Here is a 21,049-nt window from a genome sequence, read left to right on the forward strand (position 1 = left end):
CGCTAGATGTCAAGTCAACGGAGCGATCGTTGAATTCAAGAAATCTATTATCGAAATGGCTCAAGAGAGATAGGCCCTCCGTGCTTCGTCTCCTGCTGACACAACAGCAGGCCTGCTGCTATATATATGTATATATATATATTATATATATATATATATAATATAATATATATATATACTATATATAATATAGTATATAGCGTACTTTTAGCCGTAGATCTGGCATTGTTGACCATTTACACCCTTTAATTATACTATGCGCAACCACCACTCAACCCCCTAGGGGGCCACATTATTCCTAACCATACATTTCTTAATCCACAAGGCTGAAAATCTACAAGCATCATGTCTTGATTCTTTAAAAAGCATAGGCAAGCTCAATTATATATAATATACTATATAGCTGTAGGCTACTATGCTATCGGAAGCACGAGCCTCTGTGCTTCCGCGGTTTTCCGATTGTTGCGACTTATCGAATCGTCGATCGCTCCGTTAAACTTGATCTAGGAGTATTTGAAGTAACCTAGAAAATAATTTATGATATTACATGATATCTTTGTCTAGTGAACAAAGGGGCTCAAAATGTCGACGCGCCCGCCGGGCCCGCGGGCGGCGCCGCGCGCCCGCCGCGCGCCCCGTCCGCCCCCGCCCCGACCCGGCCCGCAGTGCCGCCGACGGCCCGCCGCCCCGCCGGCCCGCGCGACGGCGGCCCGAAAATAATAAAAACCGCCCCCCGGGGGGGCGCCGGCCGTGCTGGCTGAAAAATAAAAGATCTACAAAATGTAATAATATGACATTAAAATTTTAAATCAAAGGTATTGATCTTGTTTTATATAGTATAAAGAATTTTCTATCAAAATTTCACGTGATTTGGATATTTCTACACCGTTAAACTTGCAAACGGCTCACTACGGCCATTGAAATTTGTTGATTTTGAGCACATTCGATCACTAGGCAAATGATATCGAAAAATAATAAAATTTATTTTATAGGTACTCCAAATACTCTAGATCAAGTTTAACGGAGCCGATCGACGATTCGAAAGTCGCAACATCGAAAAAGAACTGGAAGCACGGAAGACTCCGTGCTTCCGATAGCATAGTAGCCTCACACTCTCTCTCTCTCTCTCTCTCTCTCTCTCTCTCTCTATATATATATATATATATATATATATATATGTATACAATTTGCGACTGCATAAACGAAATACGCAGCACATAGGATAAAATGCGGAACACTGTATATTAGTAGCCACCTAATAACTAGACATGCATTACAGTTTACTCACTATACCACATATGCAGGATACAGCTGCAAGCGCGTTTGCATTTTTGACTTTTTGCTATAAAAAATAATACCACTAACAAACCACGACTAAGAGATTTTCAAGTTATTTGAAATGTTGAGCTTCCCACGTTCTAACCAAGCCAGCTAGCTAAATGTGTTGGAAAACAATTTACTTCTCAATCTAAAAAAACAGCTAACACACTAACATGTACATATTCAAATTAATTTGGACCTTGCACTACAACACAATTAGGTTATAGGGACACATGTTTGGGATACTTTTGAGTAAGTATCCCATTTATACTAAAACTTAAAAACACATCTACTAATGCCTAAATATAAAGCCCAATCCAACCAAAAATAAAAGATTACTCTACTCAACCCACCACACCCAGTCCATTTGGCCCGATTACAAACAGAAAAGAAAAAAAAAAGAAAAATCAATTACCATCTTTTCTTCTCTCTTCACTCAATCCACTGAAATTCTAGACGAAGAGCCTTTACTGTCGTCCTCCTCCGCCACCGCAGCCAACGAGATAGAGTTTCGGCAGTTGCTAAATCCTTAAATAAGTGTTGGTAAATTAGCAGCACTCTTTTAGGTTATAGCGACACTCTTTAACTGTCACTATATACCTAGCGACCCCACATATAGCAACACTTTTTAAAAGTGTCGGTAATTTTAGTTAGCAGCACTTTTTTGACATGTACCTGCATTTAAAAGTGTCGCTATAGACCGTTTTTATTGTAGTGTTGTATTTAGCATTACTAGAAAATCATTATCCTAAACCTGCAACGACTCCATACCAATTCATTTAATTAAGTAAAAAGCTTAGCTAGGCCTGGATTTTTTTTAAATACAATTTTGTGTATTAAAAAATATACCGAGTAAATAGTGGATTGCTTGTAATCTTTCAAGGTCAGTACATGACAATAAAAAATAAAAAATTGAAAGTAACTCTATCATTTAAATAAATAAATAAATAAATAAATATTTTTTCGAACACATCAAATTAAATAGAATTAGTGCCTAAAGAAGTGAAAAAACTGATAGATCTTTATCGGAATGTAAAATAACAATAAATTAAATACATATCAAAATTCAGGATCACCAATAAAAATAAATAACTTGCAGAGCGCCATAGAGAAGAAATTTCTGATCGATCAACTGCGGAAGTGAGAAGTCTGGTACCGATATGAACGTCACCAACCGAACTTGGATAATTTGCTTTCTCCTCCTTTCTCAGGCATTCTCCTGTATAGTGTGGAACCGATGGTAATTTTTTATCAGAATGCACATGAGAAGGTGGCAGGACCAATACCCGTCTTTATATAGAGTTCAGACGACTTCCCATCAAAGTCTGATTAGGATTCTATATAAATTTAAAACGATGGGAAAGAGATAAGATATATCATATCAAGTAGTTTTATAACTGTTAGGATTGATCTTTATCTATAATAAATCTAAAGGCTAAATTACATAAAACCTCCCTATCAAAACCCGATTTTTCACTTTCCCTCCATATCATTTAAAAACTTACACTTTGCCACCCTAAAAAATAAAAAATATTCACAGGGGGTACGATGCTAATAGTATTGATAAAATGACCAAAATGCCTTCTCCCTCTTCCTCTCCTCCCCCAACCCTCCTTTATTTGTAGAAGGGTATTTTCGGTATAAAAGAATATATAATAATGGGATATAGACGGAACCCTAACGGAACACTGACGGCGTGGTCCAAAGTGAATATTTTTTATTTTTTAGGGGTGCAAAAATGTAGGATATTAAATGACAAGGAGTGAAAGTGAAAAATCAAATTTTGATAGGGGGGTTTTCTGTAAGTTAGCCAAATCTAAATTTGAATATGATTAATTGAGCCACATTTATGAAAATCCTAACAATCTCCTACTTGGCTCATATTAATCATACTCCCGAATGGATTTTCTATATTTGAAACTTTATTATGCATTTTTGGAAACTTTATAGTCAAATACCTTACAACTTACTTGATCTTTATCTCAAACTAAAAAACTACAATGATAGGAACGATGGTCAATCATCTCTTCATATTGAAAATTTTCTTCCATAATTACCATGTCATTTTCATCTCTTAGCCGAGTACTTTATATGACGCAACTTTATGAATGAACTCAAAACTATATGTCCATTCGTTAATAGATAAAATTTTATGCTTATTAAATGGTTCAACACAGCTGCATTAAACTTTAGCTTTATTGAAAAAAGATAAATGTTACAACTTTATACATCAAAAGAATTAATCAAAGCATACTTCTAACATGACCTGTATATGACCTAGGTGCTAGCCCTTTTGTAACGACCCGACCCGCTAGCAATAATAACTCGTTGGGCCCAAACTACCAGCCCAAAATGCTTAAGCCTAGTTATTATGTCTAGCCCAATCAAGCTTATATACTCCCACATCTAGCCATAACTATCCGATGTGAAACTATTGGGGTGTCACAGACTCCCCCTGTTTAGACCCTGGCATCCTCGTCAACCCTAAACACACACACAGCCCAAGATCACCAGGCAATGTGAAACTTGTCTCGCTAGCCTTTGTCATTCCGACCCTGACTTAGCCTATCAATTACCGACCCTAGCTTAGTCTGTCATTCCGACCTTGCCTCAGCCAAGACTCATCTCACACTTACGGCTGGTGAACTGGCTCTGATACCAAATGTAACGACCTGACCCGCTAGCAATAATAACTCGTTGGGCTCAAACTACCAACCCAAAATGCTTAAGCGCAGTTATTATGTCTAGCCCAATCAAACTATATACTCTCACATCTAGCTCATAACTATCTGATGTGAAATTATTGAGGTGTCACATCTTTGGTCATTGGGTCTACAATTATACATTTGGTACTGACGTATTCAATCTTACTGTAAATTTCCTCTATTTTCTCTCTTACAACAAGATATTTGGTATCCAAGTGTTTACATCCCGTCGTAGTCTTTTTGTTACTGGCAAAGAAAACTGCAGCTGAACTATCACAAAAAATTCTTATTGGACAAGTAATGGAGTCCATAATCTTTAAATCTGTGATAAAGTTCCTAAGCCAAATAACCTGTAATGTGGTCTCGTAACATGCAATATACTCAGCAGCCAAGGACGAAAGAGCAGTAACATTTTGTTTGCTGCTTTTCTATGATATTGCTCTACTAGCAAGCAGAAAAATATACCCAATTGTAGACTTTCTGGTATCTAGGCATCCAGCAAAATCAAAGTCCGAGAACCTAATCAACTCCAAGTGATCTGATTTTCTGTATATCAGCATATGATCCAAAGTTCCTTTCAAGTACCTCATAACTTTCTTCACAGCCTTCCAATGCTCCATACCTGGATTACTTTGATACCTGTCAAGCAATCCAACAACAAAAACAATATTTGGACGTGTGCACATCTGTGCATACACAAGGCTACCAACTGCAAAGACGTAATGTATGTTTTTCATCTGTTCAATTTCTAATTGGTTCTTGAGACACTGAAAATCATTAAGCTTATTCCCTTTGTAGACAGGAGCAACGCTGGGCTTACAATTATGCTTTCAAAATTTTGCAAAATATTTTTTATGTAGGCCTTTTGAGATAGACCGAGTAAACCTTTATATCTATCTCTTTTAATTTCAATACCAAGAACATATGAGGCCACACTTAAATCTTTCATTTCAAAATTTTGAAAAAAAATCTTTAGTGTTATGCAATAGCCCAAGTCATTGCTGGAAAACAAAATATCATCAACATAAAAGACTAAGAAAATTATTGTACTCCCACTAACTTTCAGATAAATACATTGATGTGCCGGTGGTGTTCATCAAATCCATGAACACCACCGGGGCATTCGTAAACCCAAATGGTATGACCATGAATTCATAGTGTCCACACCACTTCCTAAACGTGGTTTTATGCACATCTTCGCTTGATTTTCAATTAATGATAGTCGGATTGCAAGTTGATCTTCAAGTATACCCTAGACCTTTGACGTTGATCAAACAAGTCATCAATTCAGGGTAACGGGTACTAATTCTTGATGGTCACTTTATTTAGCTCACGGTAGTTTACACACAACTGTAGTGAAATATCTTTCTTCTTAACAAATAGTATCGGAGCTCTCCAAAGTGACACACTTGGTTTACTGAAGCCCTTATCTAATAAGTCTTGTAGTTGAGCTTTCAATTTCTTTAGGTCAGTCGTTGCCATTCTATATGGGACCTTCGAGATTAGGGCCGTCCACGGAAGTAGATCTATCACAAACTTGATCATCCTGTCCGGTGGCATTTCGGACTACTCTGTCGGAAATACATCCAGGAACTCTCAACTATTGGAATGTCCTCGAGTGCCGGACTCTCACTTTGAACTTCCACTACCGTTGCCGGTAGGCAATGCAACCACTATTGATGAGCCTTCTTGCTTGTGACGTGGACAATGTGGTGGCGAAGAGTGAGCTCTTACACCCTCGGTAAATGAGCACCTCGTAATCCGGTTCCCTAAAGATTACCACTTAGCTCTCACAATCAATTATAGTACAATACTTGGAGAGCCAATATATTCCCAACACCAAATCGAACTCGGCATTCGGTTCAAAACCAACAAGTCTGTTGGTATGATCGAGTCCCTCATCCTAATAGGGCAATCATAATATATACTCTTGACACAGAATACATATTCAGGCACTTGAACCCATCTAAACTGTTCGGTGTCTACTTTGCCTATTCCATAAGTGAAAGCAAATGATCGACTAATGAATAACTGTGATGCTCCCGTGTCAAACAATGTTCTGCCTCTTATGTCATTAATTAAAATGATACCTACCACGACGTCCTCTAAAGCAGGTTCCTCTACGTGGGTCGCGAATACTCGGCCACTCAGTGCCTATCGCGAACCCTCTGCCTATCTCGCCGATGGTGCGCGTCCCGCCGACATCGCTGTGGGTGGAATGCCTGTAAGCTGCCTCAAAGGGGAGAGTGTTGATGCCACCGATGGGGCCCGTATGCACTCTTGAGGGCAATCAAACAACATGAGCCATGGTTGCCCACCCCGGTAGCACTTGCCCTTGCATTGGTCACACTGGTTCGGCTTATGGAGGCTGTCGTATATGATGCATCTCAGCACAGACCGAGTAGACTAAAACACTTGAGCTCGAGATTGCGAGTGCGGGTGCCTAGGGGATTTCCTGGAGCTGGACTAACCCTCTGAGCCACTCATCTGCTTCTTTCTTTTGTCCCTCTCATTTTCAGTGGACTCCCGTTCCTCCTGCACGAATGCATTGCCCTGTTCCATCCATAGGTTCGGTCCAAGATCTCAGCAAAGGTCTATAACTTGAAGGAGTGCACAATCTTGAAAATTTTCAGCTGAAGTCTATACAAGAAGCAGTCAGCATTGTCCTAGTTATCCCGCACCACATACAGAACGCAGCTGATGATTTGAGAGAACTCCCGCTCGTAGTCTCTTATTTGTCCTAAGGGGCAAAAGAGACATTCTGATTTTTTTGTTAACTCTTGTAAGTATTTAACTCACCTTTAATCCAAATTAACTTAACGAATGATAACTGTAAGGGTATTTTTGAATAACGGAGGAACATATGAGGGGTATATTAGAAAGAAAAAAATGGGGATAAATGAGATATTTCCGAAGTTTTGAAAGTTATATAAGCAATTATCCCCTATAAATATATCCTCATATGAGAACTAGATGTTTAGTTATATGTATCTTCATATATATTAATATATATCTTTAATAATATTATAATACAGTTATATAGTAATATTATATTATATATATGTAGAATTATGCTACTATACTATCGATAGTACCAAGTACTCGCATGGTGCTATCAAGTTTTCAACCGTTAGTGCCTGCTGCTGCAATTTCTACAGTAGCAATAGTAGTGAGAGGAGAGGGAAGAAGAGAAGAGAAGGGGAAAAGAAAGAGAAAAAGAAAGGAAGAGAAAGGAAACAAAGAAAGGAAAGGAAAGGGAAAAGAGAAGAAGAAAAAAAAAAACCACCTTCTTCTTTGCTTCTTTTTCTTCTTCTTCTTCTTTCCTTCTTTTTTCTCTTTCTTTGGTTTCTTCCTTAGAAAAATCTGAGAGGAAAAGAGAGAGATATTTATCACTTCTCTTTAGCGGAATTCCACTAAGATACCACATTGCACTTTAGCCAACTAAGTTTTCCTACTTGCACTTTAGTCCATTTCATGAACAATTGGCCTATTTCATCTATTTTCGTGCCAATTTCACGCCAAACGAATTCACCTCAATTCCACTAAGATACCGCAATGCAGTGTATGCTCAATCGGGCCCTACTTCTCTCTACATGCTTGAATCTGTGGGGGCTAGTGTGCGCAAAATGATACTTAACACTAGACTTGCAAACGTTGCGAACAAGTCTGCATTTGCATGCTAATGTGATGGCTCCGAATTACTTTCTAGCTCCTTAATCCAAGTGGATTGAACTTTATCCCCTTTAATATATTACTAGTTTAGTACCCCGTGCAATGCAACGGGTAGATAATATAAAGAAAAATAAAAAGTAATAATGATATATTATTTTACAAATTCTTAAGTCAATACATAAGAATATTAAAAATTTCATATTTTATTATTTATAAATTATTCAAACGTATAGATAATTTTTACATTTAAGCTCAACAATTCAAAAATAAATAAATACATTACATGCTCACTAAATAGACTTTGTGATCACACTATATATATTACACAAATACATATAAGTGAGGCATAAAAGTTTAATACAAATAAAATAAAAAGTAGTTTACATCAAAATTGATAATAAATTAATATAAATATCAATAGCTTTTTCTTAATGATACATTAATTAAAAAGTGGGCGGATGGGAAGACGAAGCATCGGGTAGAAATAGGAATGAGAAGGCGAAACATCAAAGAGTGGGGTAAAAGAGAAATTGCCACGTGGCAAACTCCATGAGAAATAATGAATAGAATATAGATATAGATATAGATTATTGTCTCTATATATTATTGGTTATTCCCTTTTGAATATATTGGAGAACTTTACTTCGTTTTTTTTTTTTTGGTTGATCCTGGTCGGGCTATCCTCCCCTTTAATTGGATCTTCTTTTTCTTAGTCTCTTGTATTTGGGTTATACTAGTGCTCTAATGCCATGATGATCAAAGAAAGCAAACATTATAAATTAAAGGTTTATAGGTTGCAATTAAGCCCTACACCCGATAGTTTTTGTTTACAATGGCATTTTTGCATCGTCTATGGATAAACATATTTTAAAAGGTTCACTAGTGAATGCTTGGAGTATGGGTTATTAATTAGCATGAGCTTCTTGGAGTAGGCCTCACAAACACGCACAGCTTCTCGGATTCTATTACACTGCATAAAATGGTTGCATGAAAAGCTTTTCATATTGCCTATCGACAGTTTCTCTTTCTTGTTCTTTTTTTTTTCCTTCTGTTGAGTGTGGCACCGCATTGATGGGAGATTAGTATTGAACAGTTGCACAGAATAGATCAGACATAGGCTCATTGCTACCAGGGAGTTAAGCCTATCGCTCCGGTGGTAATGCAGTGCTCCTTTACGCTGGTACAATGGTCACGTTGCAAATAATACTAGCTGTGTGTCGATAGCGGTATATAAGATTATTTGATTATTCTCGGTTGTTCGATCAATGAACTCAAGCGTGCGAGAGGAGATTTTTAGTTGAAGAAGCGCATCATCGATAATAATTGTATTTTTACTGGTTTTCTAGCTTTCAATATTTTGAACCTGAAATTGGATAGGGAATTATGGCCGGTTAAAATGAAAACTCTTGGGTAAAGTGTATGGATAAGTTTCTGTACTGTCCTTATATTTGTTTTTGGAATTTGTGTATGATTAGTTACTTAACGCGTGCATGTGTTTGGTTGATTGATGTAAGAATCTAGAGAAATGGCCTATAACATGGATCACATTGCATTTTATTTAGTTCATCACGATGGCCCTATTGAGGTTTGGGCTAGCAATCCTTTCATTTTTCACAAACGTAAAAATGATTATGATTCATCATTTCACGTGAATAGTTAGTAAGGTTTCTAATTATTCTACTAACAAATGAAAGTATGTATGTTCTTTCAAATTTTGATAAATTGCAAATTTGGTTCCTCGCCAAAATGGGCTTGTTAGGATGTCATAATAAGTTTTCCGATCATGATCATCATTAGTTTAGTGTGAATATCTTTTAAAATAATTGGAAGGTACAAGTTTTTTTTTTTTTTCTTCTTTCTCCCTCTGAAAAAATCTTAGCATCTATAATATGATACAATAGTGTTATTTACAAAACAATTTATTTTATTTTGGAAAAAATAAATTATAAAGTTGAATAAGTTATATATTTTATTCTTGACTCCTAGTTTCCAATTATAAATAGAAATTTTCATATCAAAAAATAATATTCTTATAAATAACCTATTTCAACGTCTAAATAAGACCTATCAATATTCTTGTGAATAACTTATTTTAATATCCAAGTAAGACCTTGCGATCTGATTTAGACCTCCTGATCCGATTTCTTGCTGCTTCGTTGGACAGGAGATGGCCATGTAATGAACTATAAAAAAATAATTTCGGATGGCCAATTATATCAGTAGATCACATTTGCTAAAAACGAAAATTTGAAATGGTCAAAATAGACCCTATCCTTCCCCTCCCTCCAAAAATAGGCACTCCCATCCTCCTCTCTCTCTCTCTCTCCACCCTTCAATCCTCCATTTGGAACCTCTATCTATATATTCTGCGCAAGAGGAGTTCACCATTGCCATTCCTCCAGCAAATAAAAGACCCCGGCACAAGACCGACAGCGGCAGGAGCCTCGATGGGTGGGTGCACAAGCCGACCGANCTCTCTCTCTCTCTCCACCCTTCAATCCTCCATTTGGAACCTCTATCTATATATTCTGCGCAAGAGGAGTTCACCATTGCCATTCCTCCAGCAAATAAAAGACCCCGGCACAAGACCGACAGCGGCAGGAGCCTCGATGGGTGGGTGCACAAGCCGACCGACGGAGGTAGATGGCCCCCACCCCGAGGCCCTGCCGGCTGAGAACTCAGTCGCCCCCGAGCTTGAGGTGAAGCCCGTCGAAGGCGGTGATGCTCCAACCGAGGTAACAATTTCATACGTCTATTACCCTTCTATCACTACCCTATAATAGGCCTCCTCTATGCTGGAAAACCGATCTAGCATTCTGAAGTCCCGTTCGGTCCTTCAAAATTAGATTAAACAAAATAAGATAAGATGACATGATATGATATGATATGATATGAGAGAGCAATGTTGGGTCACAAGAAGGGATTAGCGACTGCTCGTAGGCATCAGGAGCTGCTAGGAGTAGGGTGGTCCTCAATGGAATACAAGAGGATGGATGCTTCAAATTCAACTCCCTATCAAGCCGACGCTGTCAAATCTCTAAACCTCCTGCCCCAACAGCCGTCTGTCATTTTAATCAATCTAGTCCAATCTGAAATGCCAAATAGTTACACCTATGTGCCTCCATTTTGAAAAAGCTTCTCTACTTTGGAATGATATAGTCAGCATTTAGCAAAGAAAAGCACAGGCTAGAGTTTTGATATCAATTCTGCACAAGATCTACCCCGGCTGAAACAGACCCCGAATAAATCAACCTAAACAATTTGAAATCCTTCTTGAGAATATCAAGTAGGTAATAATACAAGGCCTCGTTTTTCTTCACACTTTGTATTCTTTTCCTCATGAGAGAGGCCGTGAAGCAAAGTGCATACTTGACAGGCCGAGGCTGCAAGAGCCAAAGAGCCCCAACTTGTCGACCCAGCCACAACGAACGGTGAAGAAGAGTTGAAGCCCGAGTCATCAGCAGCGGTGCCGGAAAAGCCCGAGGACAAGGAGGATGCACCAACAAATGAAGTAGCAAAAGAGAGCAAAGAAGAGGAGAAGAGATCTCAAGTTGTGGATCACCCTTTGGCTGCCGCCTCTGAGGGTTCAAAGACTAGCTGAGCTTCATCAAGGAACAAGAGATGCATGATAATCCGCCATTCAATTGGAGCAAACAAGGATGAACTCTTGTATCCTATACTTTTTCTTTTTAATGGATCAAATGGAATTTTTTTCCTTCTCCTTCATTGTGCAAATTCTGGTATATAGGTGAAGAGTTTTCGACACTTTGCAGGGCAAAAGTACATGATAAACACTAGATTAAATAATTTATAGCACATCCTGATGCAATGAAAAACAAAACTAACATGAACAACAGCTCAATAAAATCAGGTACCAGTGTATCATTATCTAATGAATAACAGTTTAATATTAAAAGATACCATTGAACTAAATACCACGATGATCCTCCAGAGAAGAACACTAAAATACCTCAATGATCACCAACAGGGGCATATCAAAATTATCCATGCAGTGTTTTTCATCAGAAATCAGTAAGTTCATCAATGCTTTCAAGTGAGATTCAACACGAAAATTTAACAGTGACTTCCCTCTCAAACAAGAAGTTCAAATCCAACAAAAAAGCTAAGAATATAAGCTTGGTATATAAGATCAACATAAAGCCTCACCTCCTTTTTTGGGTGGGGGCGGTTTCGGCCTCCTCTCCTTCTTACCCTGTACTGAAATTTGCAAGGTCTCAGTCACCGGCGAAGGAGTCGTCGGTTGAGCATCCTTCAGATCTTCAGGAAGAGTCGAATAAAGGAACTTTTTGGCAGAGCCAATGTGGGTACATGACAGCTTCAGCATCTTCCGACCTGTCATCCATTTAAGCATTATCTTCATGTGGGTTTTGCTGTTTAAGCCATTAATACTCACATCCTTATTGAAAGTTAAATAGTGTCATAAGTTTCTGCCTTTAGATAAAGAAGAATCTTACACATCATTAAATGAAAGAGGATAGCCAAACACCTAAGAACTCTGTTTATTAGAAGAGAAATAGGCATGCATATGTTCTTCATGTCAATAACTAATCATGGTAGATGAGTTGTTTAGAAAAAGGTTCAGGGCCTAGATTCCTTAATGAATGAATCGAGTGCTAGTTGCATAATACCAAAAAAAAACAACAAAAATGTCAAAAGTAAAGTTACAACATTAAAACTTTGTGACTTTCCAGTAAGTAAATAAGAATATTCCATAAATTGGCTCATACCAAAGAAGAAGAAGAAGAAGAAGAAGAAAAGAAAGAGAAAAGAAAAGAAGAGAAGAGAGCTTCTGATGGTTGAAACAAGTATTTCTATTGTGGTTGTCATGGTGTAAATGAAAGCTAGTCAAGCGGAAAAAGTTACAAATTGATATTGAAGAGATATCACTTCCTCTCCCAGGTAAAATGTAGTCAACAAATTAGCTAGCCAAAACCAATATACATAGCAAAAATCCGATCGGCCAGCTAGGTGTTCAAGTATAAAACTGGGAACCTTTTAACTACTCATTCCTTTGCATTATCATCACCCTTTCTCAGGCATCATTTGGAAAAGCTTTATCAGATTTACCACCACAACTAGAAAGTAATGAAACATTAGTAACCAAATGATCAGATTTACCACCACAACTAGAAAGTAATGAAATATTAGTAACCAAATGATCTCTCTAGCGAAATTATAAATCATTATTCAGATTATCGCATATGAATTTCTCTTCCCAATATGTCGAGCAACAGCACATGCAACTACTGAATAAATCCCTACAACCTTAATTTCAGAAATCAAGATGCATTACGACATTACAAGGACTTGGCGGCACACTAAAACAGTATATAGGCACAATGGTAAAAGCAGGAAACAAAAAAATAACTGCTTTTAAATGACAAACTAGTACACAATGATTTAACATTCCATTCTGACCATTAACCAACATAAGTGAACTTGCGGCGAGTAACCGTCCAATCAATTCCCACTAAGTGCATTATTAAACCAATCAGGTTTCTCCTCTTATGTATAATCAATAACATATATGATATATTCCTTATCAACCAACTGAAATTCAGGTCACAACATGAAACTAACACAAATATATAGAAATGCCAAGGAAAACACAATGATAAAGGAGCCAGCAATACAAATCGATTATAGCAACTATTAAAGGTTAAATTTCCGAGACTCGGGATCAGACAGGCGATTGATCAAACACATTACGTGCATGCCCAACCCTCACACCTATACTATTCCACCCATCAAAAAACCCTACAAACTCCAAATTAAGTCAGATAAACAAAAAGCCACTTCATTGACAAAAAAATAGAAGAAAAACAATCTTTTTTTTCATCGCCACAGAAGAGAAGAGAAGAGAAGAGAAGAGTTAGTAGCCAAGTCGCCATTTTTACTACATTGGCAAAGTTCCAGGTGTTGGCGGCGGTGAGAGGCCCGTGATCCTTGACAGATCTGGTATAGTCCCTTGGAGATCTCCGATGCCTCCTCCCTCGGCACCTTAGGGTTTATCCACCGCACGTCCTTGCCCTGTTTCCTCGAGAAATACCTCACCAGCATCCTCGCCGTCGCTGCGGCTGCGGCGGCGCCACCATCGCCGTCTCCGCCTCCGCCTCGGCCTCCGCCGAGGAATAGCGCGCGCCAGCTGAGTAGTTTGTGTCTCTCCCACTCTCTCGTCTACAGTGCTAAAAACGAAGAATAAAGCATTTGCGGCTTCCTCCACCCCTTTCCCCACATCAGTTGCGCGTTATTATTAGCAAGTTTCAGTTGGTAAATAATGGGCTGTGAACAAGCCCAACATAGGCCTGCTAATGGCTTATTTACCAAACTTAGTAAAGTAACCGGATCTCGAGCCAATCCTTCATTAAATTATATATTGAATTGAGTACCAGGTGTGCTCACCTACTATACATACATATGTTGCTCCAATATAAATTCATTATTATCAATAAATAAATTTGTTTTGGTAAAATATTTTTATTTTTGTTGCCTAATAAATACCATAATAAATGTCTATAACATTCGACCTTCTACACTTTTAAGTTACAAAAGAATGAAAACAACAATACTCAAAACGAAGCTTTATTTAATAAACATTTATTTCAACTATGTATGTGCATCACATCAAACGATCAGATTGTGCATAATGTAAAAGAGAATAACAATTTTGGAAGAGGTTGTTTGACTACTGAAAAGCTTATCGAAAGCACGACTTTATTTCTCCCAAGTGGAGCTTCTTATCTAATCCAATCTCGAATGCCTAAGTAAGCTCTTAATATATCATCTGAGATACAAAACAAGACCTTACATGCAGCCGACAAGGATTCTAACCCAATCCAGGGTTGCATGTTTCGACGCACCAACTCATCCCTCTGTAATGCAATTATATGTACACAAACTCCTGACAAGTTCTTTGCTTGTACACTTCTTTTGTCCATGAACAATTTGAATAATTCGCAGTTACATGTCAAAAGAAGAATAGTTACCCCAAACAAAACTATCATCACAGAACCAATGGGAACCTTTAGCAAGGAACTAAACCATCTGCAACTTGCTTAGCCAACCAAAAAAAAAAAGGAGAAAAAATAAAAAAGGAGCCACATAAGTGTTGACTAGAACCTGCAACATGCTTAAATGGAATTGTAGTTGGTTCATTTACTCCTAATGGTACAACGTAATTAGAAATTATAAGAGGTAAATATCCAAATTGATGAGAAGCTCCGTACATCCTTCACATGACACAGTAACAGCCTTTACTTTGCATAAATAACTCTTCAGCTTGATTTCAATAACTTAAGCATCATAACAAACTGAGATTTATCATTACAAAAATTTCTGGTGACCTTGCCTTTAAGCCACTTACAACCTGGAGATTTAAAAAGAAGAATAACATAACAATAACGCGGAACATAGATTATTAGTTGATATATATGCAAAAGAACAGGAAGATAAGCTCACTTATGAATTTGATGCTACACTTTTATCATGATACCCAGACTTTATATGACTAAGGTAATACACCCAAACATGATGTGCTATGGAAGAAAACCACAAATTTGATATCAAAAAAAAAAAAGCATCTCAATGCTCAAAGAAATCAAGGTAAATCTGTCAGTGGAGCGACAGGAGTCCTCTTATTGGTTGCTTTCTGTCGTCCAGGGGATAATGGAATATGCAGTCTTCTGATACATGCACAAAAAACAGTGAATAGCAAGGCTTCTGAGCACATCTGGCCCAGCTTGTGTAATAGCTGTGCTAATAGATCTGAGCAATGTCTGAGCCCAGCCATATTTTTTGCCAAGTTAAATGTGGTTGGCCTGATTCTGGCCCAATCTAGCATTTATATAGTACTTCTGAATTGCTCCCATCATAGATTAGATGTAAGCATCACCCTACTCTATTTCCATACGGTAGTAAAGAACAAAATTTACATTCACCTATGGATTGAGCTTCATAAGAGTGAATATTATTTCTATGGAATGATGAAATGACTGCATTTACCTTATTCTGGGACTTCTATTCCTCGTCAGAGGAGCTACTCTCCATAGGAAACACATCCTGACCAACTGATGCAGCAGGATCCTGAATGAAAATATTATTATGTTTTTAGGGAAATAATAGTTGAAAATAAAACTATACACCTTCAGTTAATTCTGCAGAAAAGAAAAATAAATAAATGCCTAGTTAATTCTTACTGGCATTTTGTCCCAGTCCTTCAACTTTGAACTCGTAAGCATGTAACTATCACGTAATGGCGCCCACCCAGGCTCATCATCATTTTCTTTCTCCACAGAATTAGAAAGCTGAAAGCAGCCACGCTATTAGAATTACAGTCCAAGATAGTCAAAATCAGCCAAACGATAAAAAGCCATTTGATTAGGACATGACTAGATAAATTAAAAGGCCAAAATTACTGTTCGACAACAACTTCTCGTAAATTCGACCACATTTTATCCCAACTGTTTGATTACATAGTGTGAGGATATCACATACACATATTCAAGAAACTGTATCTCCAGCATAATGCAAAGTAAGCAGTGTCTACCAAATTACTGTCTGACAACAACTAGTGGCCTTATGTAGTTGACCAAATGGTCTTTAAATCCTATTTTCCGATTTCCAAAGGGAGTCAGCTTCTCTATTATACTAAATAATGAAATGCCAAATGTGGGCATCATAGGAAATGTTTAATTTGTTCATCATTAAATCAAAGTTTTTTAAAAAATAAGAACGAAAATTGATAACATCTTTGCAAAGAAAATTGAAACATCTTCTTTCCAACAATATATAATTGCTTAATCTATATGAAAATCTGGAAGAAGCAAGATAAAAATGTGTGACACGAAACACTCAAAAAGGGAACATCTGCGAATTGTAAAGCAGAGAAAAGGTAACAAAGTTCATCAGAAGCAGGGCACTTGAAAAACTTACTATTTCTTCCTAGTTAAAGTCAAACACAGAAATACTCAACTCTTGCAATAAGTAATCCATTTAAAAAAAAAGGTGACCATACAAGTGACAATGAGTACCTTGGATGAATTGAATGGCAAGTGGTCTCCATGACCTTGAGTTGATGACTTCTTTAGCTCTGGAGAGAAGGTCTGTTTTCTTTGCTTTGCCAACTCTAAGAAATTAAAGAAACAATTTTCAGAAGAATATAAGAAGACCAATTAACCACAATAATATAACACATAAATATTAATTTCGATAGTATATTATAACTCAGAACAACTTCAGCAACACCAAATTCAATTGAAAGAGCTATTAGTAGAAGATCCGCCTAAGAGTTCTTTCTATCTTTCCCTACTACAATAACTCATAACAGTGTTTCTTATTCAAATTCACAAGCTATAAATCTCCTTGTCCTGTGTACATTAGAAACAGACATATATTCTCACATAAGCACCTGCCTAACACCCTATGCTATCCTTATTTAGGAGCTTCAACAAGTCCACCACCTAGGCACAGCAGAACTATATATCCTAGGCAATAGCAGATCCTTGTTCTACAAAAGCTCTTAGCTTGAATATATAAGTTCGTGCAAAGTAAAGGGCACTACTTTTACATGTCACAGCTTATACGTACACACTTATATCAAAATCATATACACTTATAAATTACACAGACCCATGTGACCTATACAGTGAGTTTGTTAGCTCAAAAGGCTTGAATGTTTTGCAGCTAATAAATCATTCATTGATGGCCTAATATCCTTATTTAAGTGATTTCATTGAAAGATAGTTCATTTACTAGAAGGATTCAGCAACACCAGATAAAGGTTAAGCATAACTGGAGGATAGATTCAAACCAAACTTAGGATGCGAGAAAAAGCATCTCAACATGGAGGGCTACAGAAAAAGTTGGACTAAGAATAATCCTAAATGACATAAAATGTACGTAAGAAATTATATAAAGGATTATGATCGTGCTCGCCAATGTTACTTTGTGGATGACCCTGGAAGGTTAACTACAGATTATGCTCAATTTTGACTCGAACATATGACAGATTATCTAATTGATAGGATCATAACATACTCAAACTCATACTCTCTTATTATAGCATAAACCATCACAGGAAAATTAAAAACAACAACAACAACAATTACAATAGAGGAATTCCCATGCTACAACGTTTTCAAACAGAAAGAAGATGAAGCCTATAGCCTCTGTACATTCAACGATTTTACGAATACGTATCCAACAAAGAGTTAAAGACAACACAAGCAGTAAAAGGCACTGAAAAAAGTACCTTTTGCAACTTTTGTTCTTGAAGGATTTAAACCTCTCTGGGAAATTTGTGCCTTGCTAACCTGTGGAAAACAGCTTGAAGTAAAAATTAAACCCCAGACTCTTTATTCAAATCTTAAGTAACAAAAAAGGAACTAACACAATCAAACTATTCAATTACCTCATTAAATAGCCTTACAACTGAAATCTCAGCACCAAACATGCAAGGTGGAATAGTTTTTAGTTAGCAAAGCAGCATAATAGTTTTAACTTAGACATAAAGTAGCACATTATTTGCCAACTATATACCTCCTTTTGTTGCGATCTTAATAAGAGACTTCTCCTTTGCATCCAAGAAACTTGCAAGCTTTACATGCCCCTTTTCCGATGCCTGTTATCAATCACAAACACAAGTACATGACTTAATTCAAATTCTCAATATACAAGCATAATATGTCGATCGGAGCTTCTGAAGAAATAACCCACCAAAATCTTCTCCTTCTTCGCATCCCCTTTTGCCTTGTGCTCTGCTTCTTCCTCCGCCAGCTTCTCCACTACCAGCTTCTTGTGCGCCGATAACATAGGACCCTACCACCAAAATAAAAACAAAGAAAAACAACAAAACCCTAATCAGGAAACCAAACCCTCATAACCAAACTATAAAAAATTAAAAACGAAAAAAAGAATGTAAATTGCTTCGAAGAACACGAACCAGTGCATCATAGGGGAGCTTCTTCTTCATAATCTTTGAGAAAGCAACCCTAAACGCCCTACACCCTTCATCAAACCTCGTGATCCCGCCGCGATGTCCTCCTTCGCCATCACCCTCGTCGTCGCCTTCGGAGCCTCCTCCTCTCTCGGAATCCGTCGACCCATCCTCATCATTCCCACCACTGGGCGTCGCTTCTCCTCTTCTCCCTTCCTCGACAACTTCTTCTTCATCGTCGTCGTCAGAGTCGGAGTGGTAGTTTTGGGCCCTCTTCTTAAAAAGTTTGAGCATCCTCTTGCTAGGTTTCCTCCGCTTCGCCTCCGCCACCGCCGCCATGGCCCCCGAGGGCTTCGTCATCGTCGTCTTCTTCTTCGGATTTTTGCTCTTTATGGGTTTTCTCTTTCGCTTCATGGGATTGGGATCCGCCTGCATTGCAATGACGGTGCGTGCCCTAGTTCCGCTGCCGCCGCCCACTGGAGCCGAAGAATAGAGCATCTGCAGTTTCCTCCCCTTTCCCCATCAGTTGGGGGTTATTATTAGCGAGTTTCAGACTTTCAGTCTTAGTAGTTAATTCGGATTCGTCAAAAATTCGGTACAGGTATAATACAGATAAAATTTAGATCCTAATTTTTAAATTTATTAAAAAATACAGCTAAAATACAGATTCGTCAATTATTCAAATATGTGATTTATACAGATATTATATGTTCACCAATTAAAAATTTGGGATAAAAAATTCGGCTATTAAATTAAATTTTCTTCCTCTATATTTATACTATTAGTATAAATAATCATAATTTTTAAGAATATAAAAATAAAGAGCTACAGAATAGGAAGAAAAAAAAAATGTAAATTTGGCAATTCACATACAGATAATAGTAAATATTAACTTCACTCATAGTCATGGTCTCATGGAAAATATAAATTTGTAGTTTTGTACCAGATGAAGTGGGCGTGCGGCAGCGGACCTCGAAATCAGATTGCGAGTGGTGCGCAGGCACGTGGGGGGTTCCAATGGCGAGCGGCGAGCGGCGAGCGGCGCGCGGCCGGGGTGGTTCCAAACTTCCGATGGTGAGCAGCGCTCGGCCTCACGGGGGGTTCCGGTGGCGAGCGGCGCGCGGCGGGGGTTGGTAGTTTCGAACTTCCGACGCTCGACCTCGCGAAGGATTCCGATGGCGACTGGCGACTGGTGCGCGGCCGAAGTGGTTCCGAACTTGCAATGCTCGGCCTCGCGGGGCGTTCCGATGGCGAGCGGTGCGCGGCCCAAGCTAGAGCCGAGGCCTGAAAAAGCTAGAGTATTGCACGAGCCAGTTGAGACAGCGAAAAGATCGTATTGATCTTGTGCCCCTTGGCAAGAATTAAGAGCATGAACGAGAGCAAGATCGGCCTAAAAGGCACAAAATCATATACAGTTAATAAATTACACAAATGCATGTGGCCTATGCAATGACTTGGTTAGCTCAAAAATCAATGCTTTGCAGCTAATAAATCATCCATTGATGTCCTAATTGCCTTTTTTGAATGATTTTATTGAAAGATGGTTCATTTACTGGAAAGATTCAGCAACACCGGATGAAGGTTAAGCATAACTGGAGGATAGGTTCAAGCCAAACTTAAGATACAAGAAAAAGCATCTCAACATAGAGGATGTTGCCATGTGGTGTGTCCACATTGGCGGGTCTTAATTTAACCCGATCCGCATAAGATGTGGATTGTGATTTATCCTAATATGTTAAGTATAAGAATAGATTATACGTTTCTTGTTAGTTAAGAAACGTATCTCCTAGTGAATATCTATTATGGATATCCTAATCTAAATCTCTATATGAGAATCAGGATATTTTAGGGGGTTCCAATATTTTATAAATACATCCTCCCTTCTCTCACGTATTATTCGATTGAAGAGAATCTATGATTTATCTTCCTTCTTCTCTCTCTTCTTTCTCTCCGAATTTCTACTTACGTTCCTGAGGTTTTGGAGTTGGATATATGTCACACCCTGGGGTCCTTTTTTGATTTAAAAATTAATGCGGTCAATGCGGAAGTGTCCATTTTTATTTTTATTTTTTTGAAAACCTTGACCCCAAGGTATATCGAATCCGTCACAAATATAGAGAGTCTACTGTTCACACGGACAGAATCTCCTCTGTATTTATACGGCATCGCACAAGTACAATATACAACCACAACTGTATGAGCATACACATACATTCACCATTCATAGTCACCAATCATTTCATCAAAAATAATTATAAATTCACATCTATTAGTTTAAAATGTTTTCTACCCGAAAACTCATTTTAAAACACTAAAAGTCATGAAAACTAAGAAAAACCATTTTAAAATTGTTTCCCATACGGAAACATTTTCTTTTAAAACACGCTACCACGAAGGG

The 21,049-nt window shown here is 37.9% G+C and overlaps 2 protein-coding genes across 3 annotated transcripts; one reads left to right on the forward strand and one right to left on the reverse strand.

Annotated features, from left to right (window-relative positions):
* On the forward strand, window positions 10,213–11,423 carry LOC109714141. Its single transcript, XM_020238590.1, has 2 exons — window positions 10,213–10,432; window positions 11,074–11,423. Exons 1-2 carry the CDS (start codon window positions 10,307–10,309, stop codon window positions 11,296–11,298), a joined length of 351 nt encoding a protein of 116 aa, XP_020094179.1. The 5' UTR covers window positions 10,213–10,306; the 3' UTR covers window positions 11,299–11,423.
* Window positions 11,906–19,183, reverse strand: LOC109714140 (RRP15-like protein). 2 transcript variants are annotated; one of them, XM_020238588.1, is made up of 9 exons: window positions 18,658–19,182; window positions 18,432–18,533; window positions 18,255–18,336; window positions 18,127–18,146; window positions 17,968–18,028; window positions 16,748–16,842; window positions 15,914–16,021; window positions 15,720–15,800; window positions 11,906–12,050 (listed from the first exon to the last, which is right to left on the reverse strand). In XM_020238588.1, the coding sequence occupies exons 1-8, from the start codon at window positions 19,147–19,149 to the stop codon at window positions 15,735–15,737; spliced, it is 1,026 nt and encodes a 341-aa protein (XP_020094177.1). In that variant the 5' UTR covers window positions 19,150–19,182; the 3' UTR covers window positions 11,906–12,050; window positions 15,720–15,734. The 2 variants fall into 2 exon arrangements, with proteins under 2 accessions (XP_020094177.1, XP_020094178.1); XM_020238589.1 differs by lacking the exon at window positions 11,906–12,050 and adding an exon at window positions 13,338–15,084 and having other exon boundaries at window positions 18,658–19,183.

Source organism: Ananas comosus, linkage group 8, assembly GCF_001540865.1.
Source record: "Ananas comosus cultivar F153 linkage group 8, ASM154086v1, whole genome shotgun sequence".
Lineage (NCBI taxonomy): Eukaryota > Viridiplantae > Streptophyta > Magnoliopsida > Poales > Bromeliaceae > Ananas > Ananas comosus.

What these genes read in the sequence shown, in the direction of transcription:
- LOC109714140 (XM_020238588.1), bottom strand. Translation starts at nt 19,149, where the DNA reads ATGCTCTATTCTTCGGCTCCAGTGGGCGGCGGCAGCGGAACTAGGGCA. An exon ending in TTGTAAGGCTATTTAATGAG is followed by an intron (nt 18,029 to 18,126) that starts GTAATTGAATAG and finishes TGTTTTCCACAG; the next exon opens with GTTAGCAAGGCACAAATTTC. An exon ending in AAGAACAAAAGTTGCAAAAG is followed by an intron (nt 16,843 to 17,967) that starts GTACTTTTTTCA and finishes TTAATTTCTTAG; the next exon opens with AGTTGGCAAAGCAAAGAAAA.
- LOC109714141 (XM_020238590.1), top strand. Translation starts at nt 10,307, where the DNA reads ATGGGTGGGTGCACAAGCCGACCGACGGAGGTAGATGGCCCCCACCCC. An exon ending in GCGGTGATGCTCCAACCGAG is followed by an intron (nt 10,433 to 11,073) that starts GTAACAATTTCA and finishes CATACTTGACAG; the next exon opens with GCCGAGGCTGCAAGAGCCAA.